General features: G+C 39.3%; 1 protein-coding gene across 2 annotated transcripts in view; it reads left to right on the plus strand.

Annotated features, from left to right (window-relative positions):
* The window catches only part of DISC1 (DISC1 scaffold protein), a 169,429-nt gene extending 156,478 nt beyond the window's left edge, over positions 1 to 12,951 (plus strand). The window contains exons 13-14 of one of the 2 annotated variants that reach the window (XM_058021063.1): positions 2,254 to 2,370; positions 10,251 to 12,951. In XM_058021063.1, the coding sequence (XP_057877046.1) occupies positions 2,254 to 2,370; positions 10,251 to 10,400 (267 nt within the window). In that variant the 3' untranslated portion in view covers positions 10,401 to 12,951. Of the gene's footprint in view, positions 1 to 2,253; positions 2,371 to 10,250 lie in introns of those variants that run through there. The other variant, XR_009114279.1, reaches the window with a different exon arrangement.
* Positions 12,952 to 13,905: the final 954 nt, after the last annotated feature.

Raw genomic sequence — 13,905 nt, forward strand, 5'->3', positions numbered from 1 at the left:
ATTTTGGTTGCTCTGAAGTGCAGCCATAGCCATTTAGTTATGATTAAATTGGTTTCAAGTGTTTAAAGACCTAAACAAGTTTGATTTGACTTTTACACTCTCAGATTTCCCTGCCTTCCCATATTTTTGTTACGATTGGTTACGTTTGCCTAATATTTATTGTTCTTTTACCTTAATTTTCAAAATAAACAAGATTTTGTTACATTATTAGGCAAGGCCTTATGTAGCCAAAACGTGATCATTCAGGAGGAATACCCTGCAATTTTTCATATGCAGAGCTTTCTCTATGTGGTCATAATTTTAGATGTTGTTTTCAGAGTACCTGTTTGATTTATTCCAATTTAATGATTTGTTTAGCCTGAGCCCTAAGTTCTCTTGGACAAGTCATCTGTTCTTGCATGTGTGTGCCAGAATGATTCCCTAAGAGCTTTCCACTGATACAAATGGCCTGGGTTGTCCCACTGTGTAACAGCACATGGAGTCCTGCTGGTATGCTGAATAATAATTTAGTAGCTGGATGGAAGACTTTTTCTTCATCTTCTGTCACTGGTCTTCAGAAAAAGACATTCCTAGTTGCTGCAAGGAGAGTGTTTATTTTCTCCTGCCATGCTCTCAGTTTAAAAACAATGAGTTTTTTTCACATCCATACATTCTGTGGGGTGCTGCTGTAGGTTCTTAGGTTTGTAATCCCTGGAAGTGGCAGCTCTGGTCCTGTGCACAGAGCCAGGGACTCTGTGCTCCTCTGTGTCTGAGCTGCAGGGGTCTGCAACAAAACCTCGTAATCAACCTACCTGTCCTGGGCCTGAGCTGCAGCTGGTCCCAGTGGGATCTGCTGCATAGCCATGTCTGGGAAAGGCCCAAGGAAAGCAGAAGGGTAAAGCTCAGTGCCACAACAGAGGACGTGCCAGCAAGAAGAGCTCTTCTGGCATTCAACCCCATGTGTGCAATGTACTGTGAGATGCAAAGTGAAAGGATAGCACACAACTGAGATTGGGTAAATGTGTTCACCGAAACTCAAACTGTTTCACAGTGGGCAGCATTCCAAAATGTATTAGCATGGTTTCTTTGGAAGGCCTTTGACTGAAGGTTTGATTTCTTTAAACAACCACTGGTGTCTTATAGCAACTGGTAAGTACAAAGAACCCCAAGTACTTTCTTCTTTGAGTAGAAAAATTTTCTGCAGATAGTATATGGCCACATTAGAAGCAGGCTTTATTAATGAGTGCACAGACTGGGTCTAGTGACAATCCAGCTTTCTGGATTCCAGCTGATGAATTACTCATTTTTTAAACATGGTTCTAGCAGAAGTTCATCTTGGCACCATAATATTTTTTTACAAATAACCCCTGTCATTACTGTAGACAGCACTGTGGTGCCATGGGAGGGAGAGGAAAGGCTTGTCTCAGAGCTGTGCAAATGGATTGATTTTTTTCCTCTCTCCTCATATTTTCTGCTTATTTGGGTCATTTCTCAAAGTACTACTCAATGCAAAATATAAAAAATAGCAATTACCCTTGTGCAATGTATCTGAAAAAAACTTACAAGAAGGATTTTGAAATTGGCTTAAAATACTCAGTTTAAAATAGAAAAAGTATTTGCCATCTGTAAGTTCTAAGTAGAGAAATGTTATTTTTGAAAATTTAGTCTTGCTTAATGATAACTCAGTAAAAAAGTACAGTTTCATCTTTTAATCTCAAAGACTTTGATTTTTCTTTTCTTTTACATTTTCTTTTACTGCTTGAGCAAAGTCCCCAAGGACTCTAGCCAGATTTTTCTTCAAAAATATAAGTACATTTTATGTGCATAAGAGTTACCAAAATGTTGCTGCTTGAAATATTTACATGACCTAAAAGTATAAATCATATTTACATGAACAACTTGAAATTTGGGTACCTTAATGAGTGGTAAGCATGAGACTTCCCTCCCCTGCTGTGATGAGACAATGGGGGAGAAAGTTCAGAGTAGTTGTTTTCACACCCCTAATCATCTGCTGAAAGTGAGGTGGTGACTTTTTTTCTGCTGGGAAGAAAACTGAGACCACAAACTCATTCCATTTCAGATTAATCACCAATTTATTATATAGAAGCTTTTCGTCCCTCTAATGGGAATTTGCTTTTAGGCAATATCTTTGCACTGCAAAGTATCATATTCCCTTACTAGTATTTTATTTTCCCTTTAATTTGATGCAAATTTGATGTAGAAAACTGCAGTCAGCAGCAAACGTGCTTTCTTTTATTTTTCAACTTTCTGTAGGAGTTCTTCATATTTTCTGCAGAGTTGGGAGAAAAATGTGAAGCAATAAGTGAGAAATTGGTGCATCTGGAAGATCAATTGCAAAGTTCCGCCTGCAGAGTTGATGAAGGAGTTATTCATATCCTTTTCTCTATAGCTATGGATACGTATCAATCTCTGTAAGTATGCACATGAAGTACTTGCCTGTCAGATTGGCATGGAGTGCTAGTTCTTAGTGTAGGTTAGATGCATTAAGAATGGGAGAAATTATTGTCTTGCTGAAATGGGCATTTTTGTGTAGTAAGTTTTCCTATAATGCATATTTTTTAAAAAATTGATTTAAACAGAAGTTAGTTCTTTGTAAATTAAGATTGGGGACTAAAAAGCCTTTATTTTACTGTTAAAATCCTTTTGTTGGTAATGCTCATATAATTAAATACATAGCACACCAAAAGCTGCATGGATATGAGTGTCCATGCACCTGCATTTCCCAACATGATTTATCTGAATTAGATGCTGCATTATTGATCAGACCATGTATCTTGTCACCTGTAGTTTGAGGTTTTTTCTTTTTTAAAAAAATGGGCAACAGATGCCTCGTGGCATCCTACACATTATAGTCTGCCTCCAACACTCCGGTGCAAGTAACCAGATGAGTTATTGTCTTATGCCCACTTATCTCTTTCTGTGCTTTATCTGTTTTTCTAAAGATTGCTTAACCTTTATGAGAATTTCCTTGGCCGGTATTTCAAAATTTAAGAACATGAAGTTTTGTTTCATTTGTAACTTTCATAGGAAAAACTTGCATAAAAGGGATTTTGTTCTTCTAAGAAAGGGCAAAGAAAATACGAACCAGTGAAGCTGAGGAAGGTGAGAGTGCTGAGCTGGTTAGGTTTTAGTAGAGAAGAGGTGGCAGTCGAGAGGATCACGAAGAAAGAGAGATATGTTCAAAGTGCAGAGATTAGCAGAGGAGCCCTTGGAGACATCTGAATGTGAGTAGGGGTGGTGATGGTGCCAGAAAGGATTCAGTTCCTGCTAAGAGAAGGTGAACAGTCCTACAGAGGATAGTTTAGAGAAAAGAGAATAAATAGTGTGTGGAAATACCACTATGTTTTAAGTAATTGGGCATCTATTATAAGTCATTGCAGAATTCCTATTCCAGAAACTTTTCTTTAAAGGTAGCAGAAGGATAAAGTGCAAGGGGCAGAGAGAAGGAGGAATGGTGCTGGGGGAAGGGGATTTGGGTTGGAGAAGTCCAGGCAGCAATTTGTCACTATAAATGTTTCTTTTCAAAGCATTTCCCTATACACACAGTATACAGAAAGATTATTCAACATTCTTTTTATTATACTTGCAGTGTTCATGCTTGGTTGCAGTTGTGTTTCCCCAGTGCATTTTTCTCAGAGCTGTATGGGTGTGTCTCGTGTGTGTGTGTGTGCAGAGCATCCAATTCCTTTCTCCCTTGCATGTATTTACTCTCAAATGAGCTTTCTCAGTGGCCCTTACAGAACATTGAGGCTTGGAGTTATAGGTGCTTTGGAGGGGACTTAAGTCAATATTCAAACTGAACAGTCATGTCTGATCATAGTTAAACTTTACTAGGAAATGTGAAATAAGCTAGAAAACTGCATTTTTGTCCCCAGAAGATAGTACACTACATATATGTGAAATAATAGTGTTTCTTATGTTCTATGGAGTGTTCCTATTTCTTCACAGCTGTTGACACTGCAAGAGTTAGTTAAAAAATAAAATTAGTAATTGTAAATTTCAGGAGAGTTGTAGATTAGTCTCATTTTAAGCCACAGTTTTCTGATAGAGATCTGACTTCCTGTATCAGTGAAATTCAACTCATGTTATCTAAGTACAGAAATGCACAGTATGTGATATCCTGGTCCTAGCAAGACCATCGGTCACAAAACAAGAAACCATGTTTAAAAAACAGAGATGTACAAAGAAGCAGTTCAGCAATTCAGCTGCCCCTCATTAACATTAAGTTGCTATTTCAGAGGTAGTCCAGGTCAATATGCATAAAATGTTACCATCTGGTACATATAATCACTGTGCTGTACTTCAAAAAGGAATGAGAAAAATAGCTACCATAGTGCTACAGACCTGTGGATTGGGGTTTTTTTTAATATAAAGACTGCTCAGTGCCTATAAAATTTGCTTTCACTCATTGGTAACTTGCCTGTATAGCAGGAACTAGCACTAAGCTAAGAGACAACAATTAGCCTCAGTAGAGGAATTTATTTAATAGATGAATCTGTTGTTTGCATGGTAATCTATTTGATTTTAGATAAAGTAATTTCCTATCACAGATACTAGACAATCATGCAGTTTTCATTAAAATCTGTAGACTCAGACCAGGAGCTTAAAGACCTGAAATAGTAATGAAAGCAGGATAAATTTTTCCAAGTCCATTCACTGGTTATTTTCACCCTTCCCATATTTCTCCCAAAAAAATACCTTACACATAAATGTAACAAAAGTACTAGGTCAAAAATCTAACTGGGAGCTGCACAGATGTAAATTAGTCCTGTGGTCTGATTATTAAAAGACTTCCAAAGACTCCACTGAGAAAAATAAATTCCTAATGCTCTTGAGCCATTTTCCAGTGTTTAGTGTGTGTCATAGCTTTGATTAATAATTAAGTTTGTATTGGAAGAAAAAACCCAGATGTCATTTTTTTCATTCTCTGTTTTGATGGCATAGCAATCTTAAATCAACCATGCTGCTCATCATAAGTGCCAGCACAACTTGAACAAAGGAGAAATCCAGTGATATTTCTTGCCCCCGAGTATAGGCACAGACCCACTTGCAATTCTAATTTATTGTTGAAATCTTTCATAAAAACCACTAAACTGCCCTTCTATATAAAAAGCATCAAAAAACAGGGGCATATGACTGGATGTTAAAGTTCCCTGTAGAACTATGACATATTTGCTAAATTCTATGTAGTATAACCAAATAAACCTGCAAAATATTCAGTTATGATTGATCATTAATGAGTGTATGAAAACAGGCCACATCATTAATTGGAAAAACCAAAGGATGAGAGGTGACTCATTATGGTGTCTGCAGAGCTGATGAGAGGTGTTACTTTCCTAACAGTAAAGGCCTGGAATTCCCACTAAAATTAAATGGGGCCTATATTGCAATTTCACAGTCATTTTTTGTTCTTAATGAGTAGTTACATTTTGATAGACAATTTGAATGCATGTAATAGTTCTTCTTGGTGGAAATGCTTTGTTGGAAGAAAACCTCGCTGTAGTATTACTACAAAAACAATCTTCTTTCCTGGCCCTAAAATGGGCATTTCAATCAGTTATTCTGAAAGCAGAATTTTGTGCCTAAACATAGGTTAGCAAAGTGACCTAATAAGTTTAATCATTCACCTTTATCCTGCAGCAGGCTCCCACACCAGTCTTGTTTTTCACCAGAGCAGGTTTTCAACAGAATCATGTAAACTTTAGTCCTGTCTGTAGCTCAGTGGGGAATCTGACTCTGGGTGAACCTTTAAGAGATTTTGGGATCCTCCAAGAGTTAGAGGTGGCAATGGCACCCTCTTTGGTTTTATTTCAGATGACAGGAGGGTGAGCTTTTCCCACTGTGTGTCACACAGAGAATGGTTCCACTTGTATACTTTATGCTCTGATAGAGGTAGGTCAGTGTATTTCCACCCAGGTCCTGCAATTTCTTTGCCTTCCATTTTCTGTTGGAGGAAGCAATTTGAAAGTAGATGATGTTCAGACCACTGAAGGGTTCCATTTTTCAATATGTAGCAGTCATTCTGTTGCAGTTTTTTGTTTAGTAGTTTTTGTGGGAGTGTTTTGGGTTTTGCATGGGAGGGATATTATCTTAGTTTATAGAAATAACATTCATGGATATGAAGGAGGGCAACAGTAATCAAGGTGGTAATTTAGAAAATTCTAATTGGTTGCACTACTGCAAATACCCCTGAATTTTGTAAGGAGAAATTATGGATTTCCAAAGGTTGTTTTACTCTCTTTCTGTGACACCACACAGAAACAGCAGGGACTTGCTTAGTATGTTTCCCTTGCTCCCAAGGATGCTCTTCAAAAAGGCCAAAACCCAGGTCATTCAAAAGAGTTACTGAATTGTCTTGGCTCTTCACTGGTCCTTTGGCATGTAGCACACACAATCAAAGAATTGTTTAGCTGGAAATGACCTTTTGAGATCATCTGGTCCAACTCCTTGCTCAAGCACGGTCACCTAGAGGAGGTTGCCCAGGATGTTGCCCAGTCAGATTTTGAATATCCCCAAGGATGAGCACTCCACAACCTGATTGTGCAACACAGTCCAGTGTTTGACCACCTTCAAACAAAAAAAAGTCTTCATGGATTCAGATTCAATTTTTTAGTTTGGAATTTCTCACTGTTGCTTCTTGTTCTGTCAGTGGACAAAAAAAGGTCAGAGGAATCTGGCTTCCTCTTCTCCATTCCTGCCTTTCAGCTATACACAGTGGTAGTATCCTGTAAGCCTTCTTTTCTTCAGGTTGAAGAGTCCCAGCTCTCTCAGCATTTCCTCATGTGATGGATACTCAAGTCCATTAAACTGGTCCTGTGCTGGAGTCATTCCAGTAAGTCCTCCTCTCTTATTGTGGAACCCACAACATCCAGATGGGACCTTACAAGTGCTGATTAGGGTGTAAGGATCATCTCCCTCTGCCTGCTGGCTGTGTTTTTGTTAATCCAGCCTGGGAGGCACCTTTGCCTCATGACACATTGCTGGTGTACAGTTTATTGTCCACCATGACTCCAAGGTCCTTTTCTACAGAGCTGTTTTCCATCTGGCTTAGCCTCTCCAAAGGTGCTGGTGCCTGGGGTTAGAAGTGACACTTGGAGTTAGGTGGTGGCACACTGAGCTGAGCTTCTGTCTGCAGGCACTGTAGAGTTTGGCTTTTGGAAACAAACAGAATAGTTAACCAGGTTAGAAACAAGAACAACCAAAAACCGAATACCTCTTTTATATTATTTCTGTTCTTCAAGAACTAATTTCTTCTTCAGATGTCCAGAAAGTGCAGTTACTTTCCAAAATCCCATTGGCCTTTATCTCAGAGCAGTAGTGGTCCTTTATTGTCCTTCCAATGTCTTTTATCTTATAATATGTACTCTCAGTTTCTAACCTTTCCTATAGGAAGGCAACTGATCCATAGCATCTACTTTTTGCCTCTTTTCCCTGAACATCTGGGCTGAGAGATCAGAAGCTGCATTTGAGCAAAATGATCCCATTTTTCCAAAACTTATTTAAGTCCCTACAGTAATTTTATCTGCTTTTTATCTGCTTGGAAATCATGGGCTCTGAGATGATGCTCAAGTTTTTCAAAGAGACAAAGTTAAATAGGTGAAAAGCTTAAAGCAAGACAATGTTAGACCTGCAGCATTGTTGAATATGGGTTGTACTTGTTCCCAAGTACTTTAATTTACTCCTTATTTGACATTGTGGAGTTTTTTTCAGTTTTCAGAGGAAGACAGCAGAACCAGAAAATGTTCCTAGCTGGAACTTGTTTTCACTCCTGCCTTGGATACTGCCTCAATATTTGCAGCACTGGATAGAGAATTTGAGCATGAAGGACACATATGCATGTGGACCCATGCAAAACTGTTTATTTGCATTTTTAAAATGGGTGGAGCTGTTTCTCCAGATACAACCTGTGTGTGGATAGAGATGCCATGCTCTGCCATATACCATATATTTGTCTTAGCATAAAGGCACATTTGACAGTTACTTGTCTACATATGATTGTGGTGTTATTTATGAGGTTATTGGTACTTGCTGTACTATACAGTCATCTTTTTTTGTTGCTCCATCTTTCTGTTGGTTGACAGGTTTTTTCCTGTCTTCCTCATTTTCTTCCATCCTTTAAGATTTCTCATCCACTGTCACTGAAAGATTTCAATTTTTTTTCTCTCTCCCTGAAAAGAATTTTGTAGTTGCCTGGGATATTACAAGTAACAGCGTGTAGCAGGAGACTACACATCAGAATTAAACTTCAGAAGGTTTATGGTGTTCATGGATTGCAGGATTTATGTTTAACAGTTAGGTTTTCAGTAGAGCCTTATGATTAAGTTGCAGAGGGGTGGAGAATCCAGGACTTAGAAGAGGATAATCATATTTCTTACTTTAGAGAAGATGCAAAGCATAATTAATTTGTCCTTGCACAGTGCTTTGTGATCCTGGGATAGGAGAAGCTTTGTGTGTACTGCTACTACTCATAATCAGAGACAGAAGCCCTTTAGATTAACAGAGCTGTCCAGAAATTAGAATTATGCATGAACATATTAAGAGCAAAACATCATAGCAAATGCATGTAAATACACAAAGATGAAGTTTTGGGGAATTGATAACAGAATCAAAAGCAGCCAAGACTTTTCAAAGACATAATAATGGTTCCCTGAAAGAGCTGTGGTTGGTATAGCTTTACCATGGTCCAGTCACAATTTTTCAAAAGTAGCAGCTTAGTTTTTACAGTCCCATAACCTGAGCCTATCTTTTTTTTCTTGACATTACATTAACATTGTGGTCAAGTGAAACAGCATTTCCTAATGTCTGAGCTCTGCAAAGGACAGACTGTCCCTGTGCATTATTATTTCAGTGTGTTGTACTTTTGATACTGAGTTGTTTCAGTGTCATCCTGTTTCACTTCCCTTGAAGTGAGATTCTGGTATAATTTGATAACATACTGCTAGAAATGAACCAATTTCTCTCTTTTGGTGCCTTTGCCCTTCATCCATACCTGTCCAGGAGGCCTCAGTGGGATGGGATGGGCCCGAGGGTTTGTTCATAGACTTGATCATTGGTTTACTATTTCAGCAGGCTATGACTTGCCTCTGCTTGCTTTCTTCTCCACACAAAGTAAGCTATAGAAGAGAGGATAAAATTGGTTGTCTCATTGAGCTTGGACTTCTTCCAACCGTAGATAGTGTTGCTGATTTAAGATTATCAGCCGAAAGCCCAGTATATTGGTAGTAAAACTTATTTTCAGTCATAGCACAAAAAGCTGTACTGCCAAGGAAGCCTAGTCCCTTAAAGGCTTGTGCACATGTCAGTAGTTGCTACTGTCTCTGTGAATGTCCTGCCTTCGTCTGCACCCCTTGTTGTCACCATGTGCCACCCTCCCTCTCATGCCTGTGGAGATGGGAAAGAGGGATGTGGAAGGTCTCTTTCAGAGGCTGAGCCATTCACCATCAGTTTCTTTCTGAATTCATTGCAGGAACCCTGCAATGAAATGTGGAAAACTCTTTCTTAACCAAATGAAGCATTTTATACTAATTCTTGGATACTTTTCAGGTGGCCTTCCTTTTAATGCATGACAGTACAACCTCAGTACTGCCCTCTTTGCTTTTCAACTTGTTCAAAGCATTCCCTGTGGAGTCTTGTATAGCTTTATGTTTGTGTGTTCTGCACTGTAATTATAATGATAATTCAGCTAACATGAAAGCTTTCTGGAGGTAAGTGTAGCAGAAACACTTTCTCTGCTGTAAGCTAATTTTGCTCCTTACCTAGATTCCCACCCCACCTTGCATAGCGCACATTGTTGAGCTCACTAATGCCACACAAGCTGTGGTCACTTGGCATTTGCTTCAGACTACTCCTGTTGCCTTCACCTGGGCTGTGTCTCTGGCATAAAATTCTACCCTCCATCAATCAGGAGCTCACACCTCGTGCTGCTCCCTCCATGGTACACAATATTTTTTGTCTCCTTCCTTCCTTTTTTCCCTATGAGAGCAGTATCCAAGCAGTATCCCCCATCCCCTCCCTTTTTTAAACTGCTAAATAATGCTACTTGAGAACTTGAGTTTGCCTGCATTTTTCTTTTGCTAGCAAGTGTGAGAAATGTATTAATATTTAATCCAAACAATTTGGAAGAAGTTGAAGCTACAATTAGATAGCCATGGCCATCTGTTGTGAACAGCAGAACAAGAATGTACTTAATAACTTGGAAAGAGAAAAGGGACTGCCAATCACCTATAGAATATTCCTTAATAAAGCTTGCACAGTCTCTGCAGAGGGAGATCCAGGTGGTGAAGGAGACACTCCAGACCGTGCTGGTGCAACTTCAGTCAGCCAAGGAGGCAGGAGAAGAAAAGGCTGGAGACTTCCTCTGTGACAGCTGGTGTCCAGGAAAACAAGACTTGAAGGAATAATGAGCAGAAAGAGCTGGTAGGATGACATTAATTCACAAAGGGCTGCTTTTAGTAACTGAATACTGTTTTACTAAGCCTCAGGGATCTCTTCTCTCCCCTGCATAACTAATAACTAAATCAATTATGGAGAAACAGAGCCTGGAGGTCTATCATCAGAAGTATGCTACGCAGCCTCATATGTTTTGGCACAGATTGGGAAACAGCTTTCAGAGCAGAGCAGCTCCTGTAAATGTGTAGATTACAAATTGATACATTTCAAGTGAGTCTGCAAAGTTGCCTTTAATGTCAGTGAAGTGTTCTCCTTGAAGGCTCATAAACACTGTCTTCCTCTACTCATGGATTTTTTCCCTGATTTAAAATGCAACATTAAAGCTGGAACATCTAGTATTTCTTGGAAAATAGCTCTAAGAATAATAAGAACTTTTTTTTTTCCCTCTTTGGCTTTAACAGCTTTCTTACACTGAATGTATTTTCACATTCCTGCCAATAATTAAATCAATAGGGTGAAATCCAAGCTAACCATGTTCTTTCAACTGAAATTTGGATCTCATTTGCTCTGTGGTATTAAGTACAGTGGAGGTAGCTAACAGCAGCCCCTATAGGAGTAGTTGAACTCAATTTATTTAGGTATTAATAGAAACTTTCTTTAGTATTACAGTGGTTGTAAAGCAAAAAAAAAAAATCCTATGTTGATGATTTGTGTTGCTTATATTTAAATATTATATGAACAAGAAGTCATTTAAATCTTGTTGTAAAGATTACTACCATTAATTTGATCTTCCTTGTAAGCTTCAGCAGGAATGCAGATTTTTTTGCAAGACATGTATGTCAATATATACACATGCATAGTTAAACATGTATTTTTATAGGAAATAAAAGCAGTACTCAGCTGAAGCCAACTGGATAATTGTTCAAAAGAGTTAATGTCTTCAAAAATTCATGTGTACTTCTACTTTGATACCAGTATATCTCTGATACCATAAAAATTCTGTTGCAGAGGGAGAATTTTTTTTAAAAAATCCTTATTTTTAAAAACACAATAGAAAATGTCTTGCAACTGATACTGTACTTTTTTGATACTGCTTTTCTGTCATTTTTAGAATTACTCTTCTACTTTGGTCACATTTTATAGCCACATTGTGTTTTTGCAGATTTTGAAGGTCATTGGACTACTTTCCCACTAAGACCATGTTCATTTTTGGTGTGTTTTAATGCTAGTTGAAACTTCTACCTCAGTGTTAAGTACAGAAGGAGAGAGGGAAAAAAAGTGCCAGGCAGCTGAGACATACAATAGGATTATAATTGCCTCCAGGAGCATATGGTTGTCAAAGCAGTGCAGAGAGCTCAGGTGGTTTCTATAGTCATCAGATCCTCAGGGCTGCATTACAGCCCTGTAATTCAGAACATGGTTGACTTTTCTCACTGAGTAATATATGGGCCAGCATCCCTTTACGTTGTGGTCAAGCCTCTTGGAGCTCCAGCTTGCATGGATTCCGCTACTCAGTTCCCTAATGGAGATCTCCTGCTGTTCTGCTTGACAAGTTTATCTCTCCACGTCCCTGTTCAATACCTACCTCCCACCACAGCTCTGGCACTTTCTGAAGCTCCCCTGAACAGATGAACAAGGTGTTTGCCTCCAGCTCAGGGCAGGAGACAAGTGCAGGTGGCACCCTGACATTCAGCCCATGCACAGGAACAGCTCCAGAGCAAAACCTGCCTGCCAGAAAGCACTAATGGAAACCCACATGAGTTCAGGTAAAGAGGAAAGAGAGCACTCTGACAAGATACTCTTGAAACTGTTAAGATAGCTCTTAGAACTGTTTCTTTAACACCCATGGAAGCTGCCTGGGGTTCAGTACCTCAGAGGGCCCAGGTACTGCATTTCCAGCAAGGAGCATTTATATGGGACTGTGACAACAGTCCCAGAGATGATGGCCAGTACACTAAACTAAGGTTTCATGACACCCCTCTCTCCCACCCTGCAGAGTTTTGTCCTTTGAATACTTAGTGCCTGCAATGTAAACAGTTGTTAGGCCCTAGAAGTGCCTTAGAGCCAGGATCAGCTGCAGCTGAAGCATCAGGTCTGTCTCCTTGCAGCAGCAAAGGCTCAACAGCAGGGATAGGGCCCGACCACCACAGGGGCAGGAGAACAGAACCCTCATTGCCACTAGCAAGGTTTCTTGAAGACATTTCCATTCAATTAAAAAAATTGTGTGGCTTTTGTGTTTCAAAGTTTCAGAGCACTACTGCATCTTAATAAAAACTCAATTTAGGCAACCACTCTAATAAGACACTGAATTTCTAAGGAGAAAGGAAACGAAATTGGTCATCGTTGATGTTATGTTTGTATCTGTTAACATCTATTTTATATGTAACATGGACTACTACTACTCCTTTAATTTATTGTTCCATTAACTTCATTGTTTGTTGTGGGAAGTTAGAGCCAGTAACCATCCCTTTTCTGACACATGTGATAATAAGCGTACTTTAAAAAAAAGGTATACTATGCAATGTATTGGCTGCCTTTTATCTGTGAATAGAAAATTTTCAAATAAAGAGAAGTATGTTTTTAACTAACCCAATGTCTGTTTGCATTCTGTGCAGTGTACAGCATTTTAGAAGTTTCATCACAGGGAGTGGAGGAAAGAAAAGGAGAAAGAAACCATGTGTGTGACTATTATTGTGCTGCTGACAGCAGTAATTTGTCTGCTTGGGCTAGCCTGTTATGACTTTTGAAAACAGTCTACAGACATATTCAAGACTAAAGCCTGACAGCAACATGTAATTCTTTTCAGTATGAGAGGGAGAAGTGAGTATTACACTGAGCTGTACAGACAGGTAATAGCTGCACTTAGGTCCCAGCTTGACTCAGTCTTGCTGTGCAGCTGAGTCCTGCCTGCCCTGCCTCAGTTCCTCACCCATGGGTAAGGGCTGAAGGAAGAGCAGCATGACTGTGCCTTGGCTGCAGCAATATCTGAGCCAAAGTTATGCTCTTACACACATTCATTTTCACTATGAGAGGTAGTGTGTATGGTGTCCCAAGGACCACTCTTATATATTGAAATTCTCTCTTTTGGGCAGACTGGTCTCCCACCACCTGCAAACAATGAAAATCTCCAGAAAGAAGTTCCTTTCCTGCCCAGATCATGTGCTGTCCCTAGAGCCAAGAGGTTTAAAGCCCAGACCCAATAGGTTTAAAGACTACATAGGCAAATAAGGCTTAGTGTGTTTTATTCTGAAAGCAGAAGAATAATAAAATAATTTAGATTAAGACCAAGTCTGAGCCCAACCATTCACCCAACACTGCCAAGCAAGTGCACCACTAAAATACATCCATAAATGCCCCATCAATACATTTTTTAAATACTTCCAGCCCTGGTGACACCACCACAGGTGATCCCTGAGCAGCCTGATCCAATGCTTGACAGCCCTTTCAGTGAAGAATTTTTTCTTGATATCTAACACTAACCTCCCCTGGCACTTAGAGTGCATCTTGAGGGCATTC

This window comes from Melospiza georgiana, chromosome 3, assembly GCF_028018845.1.
Source record: "Melospiza georgiana isolate bMelGeo1 chromosome 3, bMelGeo1.pri, whole genome shotgun sequence".
NCBI classification, from domain to species: Eukaryota; Metazoa; Chordata; class Aves; order Passeriformes; family Passerellidae; genus Melospiza; species Melospiza georgiana.